The 7,933-nt window shown below is 41.3% G+C and overlaps 1 protein-coding gene across 2 annotated transcripts in view; it reads right to left on the bottom strand.

Annotated features, from left to right (window-relative positions):
* Window positions 1-2,218: 2,218 nt before the first annotated feature.
* The window catches only part of LAMA2 (laminin subunit alpha 2), a 491,338-nt gene continuing 485,623 nt past the window's right edge, over window positions 2,219-7,933 (bottom strand). Inside the window, exons 63-65 of one of the 2 annotated variants that reach the window (XM_015557822.1) lie at window positions 7,261-7,391; window positions 4,163-4,385; window positions 2,219-2,489 (exon numbers count right to left, since the gene is read on the bottom strand). In XM_015557822.1, coding sequence (XP_015413308.1) covers window positions 2,335-2,489; window positions 4,163-4,385; window positions 7,261-7,391 — 509 coding nt within the window. In that variant the 3' untranslated portion in view covers window positions 2,219-2,334. The remainder of the gene's footprint in view (window positions 2,490-4,162; window positions 4,386-7,260; window positions 7,392-7,933) is intronic. The other variant, XM_015557823.1, reaches the window with a different exon arrangement.

Raw genomic sequence — 7,933 nt, 5'->3', positions numbered from 1 at the left:
TCCTGGGGGAAGGCAGCCTTTCCCTTTGGCTAGGTAGATGTGGTGAAATGGTTACTAGAAAGGGCCAGCAGCAATGTGTTCTTAATTCCTAGCACCTGCCATTGAACTGTGCCTTATTAAAACCAAATTGTGGCTATTGATTTTTGCCAGAGGCTCTAAGCAAGGTAAGTGGGAAAGGAAACTCCCCCCCCCTTTCCCAATGCCTTCTCCTTCTGGAGGTCCCTTTCCCATTCCTTCCCCATTGCTAGGATTTGATGGGGAGGTTTGGTGAGCATCCACCTTCCTTCCCAGAAAGCTTGACCAAGTTATATGTTCTAGAGAACGTCCCGAGTGCCAAGCACGTTTATACCTAGAGCGTGTATTCGAGTCTCTTCTGTTATTCTGTGTGTGTGTGTGTGTGTGTGCGCATTTGTGTGTGTGTAAATGGCCAAGACAAAGTTAACAGTAGGATGCTCTAATGACTACAACTCTTCGTTGGCACAGTATATAATTTTTCTCATTAGAACAGTGGTTCTTGCCCCTTATGGAATCCTAGAATTACCTAGGAAGCCTTTTAAAAACTCTTCATGCCCTGGCTACATCCTGACCTAGACCAAACCAGAATCTCTGGACTGGGAACTAGTTTTTTTTTTTCTTAAGCTCCCTAGGTAATTCCAAAATGGAGCCTGGTTGAGAACTGCTTGGTATAGAATGCAGCTGTGTGGACAAATTACACCAAGCAGCCAGCCAGTGAGAAATGCTAGCAGTGTGGTGGCCATTGCCTTGATTAGAAACAGCACCTTCCTTCCCACTGAAAATCATTTTTTTTTTGCTAAAATTTCCATTGTGAGGGAAGTTGTCTTTTTAACTATTCTGTATTATTAGACCACAACTATGGAAGACGGCAAATGAAATGTTTCCTTCTTAAGATACCGAATAAGATGGAGGGCAGTCTTCTCACAGACCCCTTTGAAGACAATTGAAATATTGGGTAAAATAAACACCAAGCACAGAAATTATATTAGGAAATAAAATTTTTAGGTTATATTTCAACAAAAATGTTTCAGTGATATATGCCTTTTAAGTTACTGGTTTATTGTTTACTGGTAAGTGAACAATTCATTTTAGTATTATATCTTTACACCTATTGTAGAGTATTATATTTACTGAAAACATAGAGCCCAAAGCTCTAAGTTAATACTGTTATATAAGATGTGTGCTTAATTGTCATTCTGGAGCTTGGTTCTGGTATCTACCCAAAGCCTATAAATCATTCTCAAACAAGAAAATCAAGTAATTAAGCTCTCTGGCCTGAATCTGATCTATATTTTCTACCTTCAGACTAAAAAGGTATGCACTTATAGAGCTAGTTAAACTCTCTTTTAATGAACCTGGATCAGAGAAATGATTTGCTAATGCTTTCACAAACAGAGGCAGTATGGGAGCTGATTTCCTCCCAAACATGCCAAATCCACTGTTGTTTCAGTGGTCTGGACAGAAAGCCAAAGCTGACATACATGGAAAAGGATGATAAAAGTATTAATAGAATTAGTAAAAAAAAAAAAAAAAAAAAAAAAAAAAAAAAAAGGCGCCTTCACAAATTACATTTGAGCTCTTCTTGAGATGGCTCTAGGGCAGTGGTTCTCAACCTGTGGGTCGCGACCCCTTTGGTGGTCGAATGACCCTTTCACAGGGGTTGCCTAAGACCATCCTGCATATCAGATAGTTACATTACGATTCATAACAGTAGCAATATTACAGTTATGAAGTAGCAACGAAAATAATTTTATGGTTGGGTTACAACATGAAGAACTGTATTTAAAGGGCCAGAAGGTTGAGAACCACTGCTCTAGGGCATGTTGCAAAGTCAACAGTTTATGATCAGTTGCCTTTTACCCTTAAAAATCACACAAAATGCGCGGCCGGTGTGGCTCAGTTGTTGAGCGTCAACCCATGAACCAAGAGGTCACCTGATCAATTCCCCATCAGGGCACATGCCTGGGCTGGATCCCCAATAATGGGAGTGTAGGTGGCAGCCAATCGATGTTTCTCTCATCTATGTTTCTCTCTCTCTTTCCTTTCCCCTTCCTCTCTCTCTAAAATCAATAAAAACATATTTAAAAAATCACACAAAACAAGCGATTATTTAGAATGAAATGGTTGGTTTAATATTCTTGAGAAAGAACTGGAATTAAAATTCAGTCTTGGATCTGAATTAGCACCATCTGAATACAGAAATAATTCAATATACATGCACAGATTAGTTTTCGTAACATACACAGGTAAAATATATTTGTTTTACTTGATATACTTGTTTTGAAGAATCCTCCTGGGGGGTTAAACGTATTTTTGTTATTAAGCTGGGCATGACACGGGTTGAACGCCCCTGAGTTCCAGGGCCTTAACAAAATTAACTTCCAGCGGCTTGCCCGTGCCTTTGGTGAGCCTCAGGGATCGGATGCAACCTCTGAATGGAACGTTGATTGTGAGGCCAAACTGCTTAAGGCCATCTGAAAAGCAAAGCAAAGCAAAGAGAGGGCAGTTTTGAAATGCAGCCACTATACGGAAGAGCATGTTTCAAAGTCAATTGTTGGTTTGAGATTAAATTGGAAGGTTTTAATGCAAACTTAGTGAGTCTTAGCTTTCCTAAGAGTTAAACTTGTACAGAAATACTAGCTTTTTATGGTAATGTACTAGAAACCTGGTGCATTGATTTGTGAACCGGTGGGGTCTCTCAGCCTGGCCTGCGCAGGCTGAAACCAGTTCTCCGACATCCCCCGAGGGGTCCCGGATTGCAAGAGGGTGGTTCTCGGGTGACGCACCCCAGAATCAGGCTCCCTTCTCTCTGGTTCCAGGTGTGTCACCTGAGAACCACAGCTGCCAAGTCACCGCAGCTCAGCAGCTCCTGCGTTGAGCATCTGCCCCTCGGTGGTCGGTGCGTGTCATAGCTACTCAAATGGTCAGACAGTTGCTTAGGCTTATATTTATATAGAGATTCTAAAATTTGGAGGCACACACTTAAAAACATCAAACAAATCATTTGGTTTAGAACGAACACTTTTACAGTTATGGCATCATTATTAAATTTATTGAATAAAACAAAGCCATGGATCAAGCACTTTACTGAATTCAGACATGGGCTTTTAGTGGTGACTTATTCCATTCTTACATTGTAAAAATAAAATTCGAAAGGTAAAATTGGTTGAAAACGCATGCAAAATCTTCCTCTCATTAGGGAGAGACTCCTGTCTCTCAGCAGGCCTACTAGGTGCTAACCAGGATATCATTTCATAGGCTGTGAATGAAGAAAAATATTGTCTTCTTTATACTAGCTCAGGGCTTTTCCTGATTGAAGCAGAAGTAGGTCTTGTTAAAACCTACTTGTTAAAACAGAAGCCACTTTGGAAAGAGGCGCTCTGAATTGGTCCTCATTAGAATCCCGTAGCTTTTCCTCAGTCACCACTGCTGAATATACATGTTGCTTGTTTTGCTAAGCAGAGGAGCTTAGCCATAAATGGGGACAAAAGCTTACTGCCAGAATGCTGAAAGGCCATTCCAGGAGCCTGTGTTAGTGCCGTACTTGTTAAGAGGCACTTGGCTTATTTCTCATCAAGTTGGGCTCTCCTGTTTATAGGCACTTCAGGTAACTCTCTGCAGTTCACAGGCTATTTTTAATGTGCTGGAGAGGGATTTCGATTGCAGTTATGACTTGGGTTTCCCTGTAATATAAGTATAAACTCTAAAATAACCTAAGGGGGAAATTAGCTACATTTAACCCAATGAATTCCAGAACTTGAGGAAATAAGTTCCATAACCTTTTATGATTCCTCTGGTATATTAATTTTTAAAAATTCAGAAAGAACACCAACTCTGGCCTTGGTTATTGTTAAATGCCTCTTATTTTTTATAAGCCAAATTCATTTCCACTATCCTCCATCACCCCACGAATGAAACTTGGGGGCTATCATGAAAAGTTCAGTCTCATGTGGTTTATATAAGTAATATGCTCATTTTATACACTGGAAATGTGAGGAAAGGTGTTATTTATGGGAGCAGATTCTAAAGCGAGGAGGCAAATCTACTTAAGCACACATTCTTGGACATATTTATAGAAATATAAATGTTTTAAAAATCATGAACGCAATACAGCAAAGGAATTTTTACTGGGGTAGACAATGCTCACCTGGGAAACCTCCAACAAACACAGGGTCATTGGTGTCAGCTGATGTAGAGGCTGGGTTTGGGCTCTGGGCTTCCACCTGGTTCCCATCTACTGTCAGCTCAATGCGATGCTTGATCTTGTTGGCCCTGACTGTATGCCACTGTCCGTCACACAGATGCCCTGGGACCCCGGCATCATAGACAGCAGTGAATCGGCCGGCGCCATTGTCGACGTGAAACATAATCTAGAAAGGAACAAAGTGGACAGTCATGGACGGTTTCATGTGATGGTTCACATGATAAAAACTGTCAGGTCTCTAGGAAAGACATCAGCTGGAGTAGTTTGAAATGAACATAGTGGGGTCATTAAAATAAAAAACAAAACAAAAATGACTAAACTTGCCCAGCGGGTGTGGCTTCGTGGCTGAGGGTCCACTTATGCATCAAGAGGGCCCTCGTTCAATTCCTGGTCAGGGCACATGCCTGGGCTGTGGACCTGATCCCCGGCGAGGGGCATGCAGGAGGCGCCAATTGATGTTTCTCTCTCATCTATGTTTTTCTCTCTCTCCCTTTCTCTTCCTCTCTCTCTCTCTCTCTCAAAAAAAAAAAAAATCAAATAAAAATATGTTTATAAACGACTAAAACTGAAACACAAATTAAAGACCAGGAGTCGCAAATTATGTTCTTTGCTTTGGGCATTGTTGGGAGCAGTAGGCAAGATGTGTGAGGCTAGTGATAAGTCTGCTTTTAGAAAATGTGAGATATAACTCGAGACTAGCTGACCAATGACAGGGAGAATTCTACCATAGATCTTTTAAAAATGTGATCGTTCTTAGTGAACCTTATAACATTTTCTTAAAAGGTGTTTAGAGTGATTCATTAATTTGGCTTACAAATTCATTTTAAAAGGTTATTGGTTCTTTTTCAATTTAAGCTTTTGATGTTTTATTCATATGTGTGTTTTTTTTTCCCCTTTATGGATTCCATTTCATACAGAGGATTGAGAGTTACATAAATTACTTTTTTGGGGCAGGCTTTATGTCACAGGTGCCAAAGACTTTGGACCAGAAGGCCAGTTAAATTCTTAACAATGAAGCGCTTAGATTGGTAGTGCTTGCCTAAATGAGAAAAAGCTGTTTTCAGTAACACGGAACGGGTCCCTGAAATTCGAGATGACAGAATTCTTTTGAAGCTGACGAAGAAAAGAAACATACTGAAACATTAAACACAGTCCATCTGGCAACACTTTTGACAAGGTAAAAGAAACAGGAGTTTTAAAAATAAGATTAAACGTACAAGAAAATACGTGAAAAGTTTGTTAACTATGCCGTGGTGTACATATTAGTTAAGATTTCACTGTACTGGGTGGAGTTTGCAATAACGGTAGCGTGGAGAGGAATCCAGGGGCATGGTAGTGGAACTTGATACCCTGACAAGTTGATAGTAACTGTGATTATAAGCAGGTGATGAAATGAAGTTTATTCCAAGATGTTGGGAAAGCATGTTTTGAAAATCTGGCAAAACTATGAAGTGTTGCTTATTTGTTCCCCCTTTAGCCTCTCTGCTCCTGGATCTTTTTGCTTTTTTTCCTTTGACGATGGTTTGAAGGCCCAGGGGAGACAAGGAGAAGGTAAAGGACTGCATATTTTGGGTCATGATGCGTTGTTTCTTCTTGGGAGGCAACAGTACCCTATGAGTGGAAAAACGGAGTTGAAGTATGATTCCTATTTAATAGCCAGAGAGAAAACTTGTGAAATTTCTTGTTTGCCTTCCTCTTTTTACCTGCCCCCATCGTACAAAGTATATACACACAGGTGGTCCTGTTATCGTAATTTGCTATGAATATGAATAAAGGAAAGAAAGCAAAGTCACCTGGGAAGCTTCACCAGGCAACTACAGCTTCACACCACGCTCTTTCTCCAAGGGGGACAACCTCATCAGAAGTGTGCAAATCTTGGAAAGGTAATTGATTAGTTTGAAGAAGCTCCCGATTAAAAGCCCCGAAGAATTACCTGGCTGTCTTTTTTGTTTGTTACTCCTCACCTGAAGATATGTTTCCATTGAGTTTTAGTGGGAGTGGAGGAGAGAGAGAAAGACAGAGAGAAACATCGATGTGAGAGAAACACATGGATTGGCTGCCTCCTGCATGAGCCCCAACCAGAGCCTGTGCAAGGGAGGAGCCTGCAACCAAGGCATGTGCCCTTGACCGGAATCGAACCCTGGACCCTTTCGTCCGCAGGCCGACGCTCTATCCACTGAGCCAAACTGGCTAGGGTTCCCTCACTGTCTTGTTCTCTCTTGCTCCATGGCCCTCACTCATCCGTGTGTTTGTGTGTTCTCTCTCCACAACCACATGACCTGACACAGATGCTGGATTGGACTGTATTTTAATGTGGAGCAAAAACTATGGGCAGTGGTCTTTATTCTGACCCGGCTGAAGACATGGTTAGACTTTTCCATGTTAGGATGGAGGGAAATGGGACAATTGGAAGCCCAGGGTTTTATTTTCCACCCCAAAAAATATGACTCATCCTCCTGTTCGAGTCTCAAGAAATTCTTTTCCTCCTGACATTGCAAGAACTCCACTCCCACTGGTCACAGGCCCACTGCAGGGGGCTGTTGATGGGCAGCCAAGGAGTAAAGAGGTGTTTATATCGGGTCATCCATTGTAAGCAAATTAACAAAATATATTATATAATATAAATTTATTATAACTTTTTTCTTTTTTGAAATGGTATATGGATGCTTTTAAATAGAAATTGAGACACCAATATGTCAGCTAGCCGCCTATTACTATAAGAGGCAAAGACTGATTTTTAGACAAAGACTCCTACTTCCTCCCCCACTAAAACCAAGAGTTTCATAAACTATATTTACAAAGAGGAGATCAGTAAGAGCTTGAGATCTAAAACTATTTCACCCATTATTAGTCAACACAATTGGCTTACTGTAGGATCAGCACATTTAAAGTTTACATTGATCTACAGAATAAGTGTGTTAAAAACACACATAATTGAGATAACCCCTGAAGAATGAAAAGATACAATCTAGCTTTCTCTCATGAAAGAACAAAGCTTCATGAAGGAATCAGAAATATGTAGACAGCTGCCGCGTGCGTACCTTTTCATCAATCATTTCAATACCCATTCCGTCCATTTTCTGGCTGCTGATTCCCAGGAGAACCCCGGTGGTTCTAGTTGTGCGGAATTCAAATTCCACAAGAAGGTCCAATCCCACTTTGAACCCACCAACTGTAAAATAAAGATTTAAAAAATTGTAGATTAGAGTTTAGGGATTATTAATTCAAATCTGTATAATGGAACTGTTTTACTAGATTTCAATTCTGATGTTAGCCAATTAAATAACTCAATTCCAAACTTTCATATGGCCTGTACTCCACTATTATATTATACTAGAGTCCCGGTACACAGATTCATGCACATTGAAAGGAAATTAATTAGAAGGTGGCTGGCAGGGTGGGATTGGGCCAGAAGGGCCAGGCACTCTCTGGAGCCAACTTCCATGGTCCCTCCCTGGCCAGCCAGACCTAGGACAATGCTGGGGCTTGAAAGGGTCTGCAGAGTGAGTGGGGTCCCTCCAGCAGATGGGGTCCCACAGCCTGAAATGCGGGGATCATGTCAAAACTGGCAGTCTGACATCCCCTGAGGGGTCCCAGAGTGCGAGAGGGAACTCTGCAAAGTTGCAGTCACCCGACAGCTCCTGCATTGAGTATCTGCCTCCTGGTGGTCAGTGTGCGTCAAAGCAACCTGTTGACCAGTCATTTGGTCATTCG

Source organism: Myotis davidii, unplaced genomic scaffold (assembly GCF_000327345.1).
Source record: "Myotis davidii unplaced genomic scaffold, ASM32734v1 scaffold147, whole genome shotgun sequence".
In the NCBI taxonomy this organism is placed as follows: Eukaryota; Metazoa; Chordata; class Mammalia; order Chiroptera; family Vespertilionidae; genus Myotis; species Myotis davidii.
Note: the sequence above shows the minus strand (reverse complement) of the source record. Positions and strands in the feature narration are given on the sequence as shown.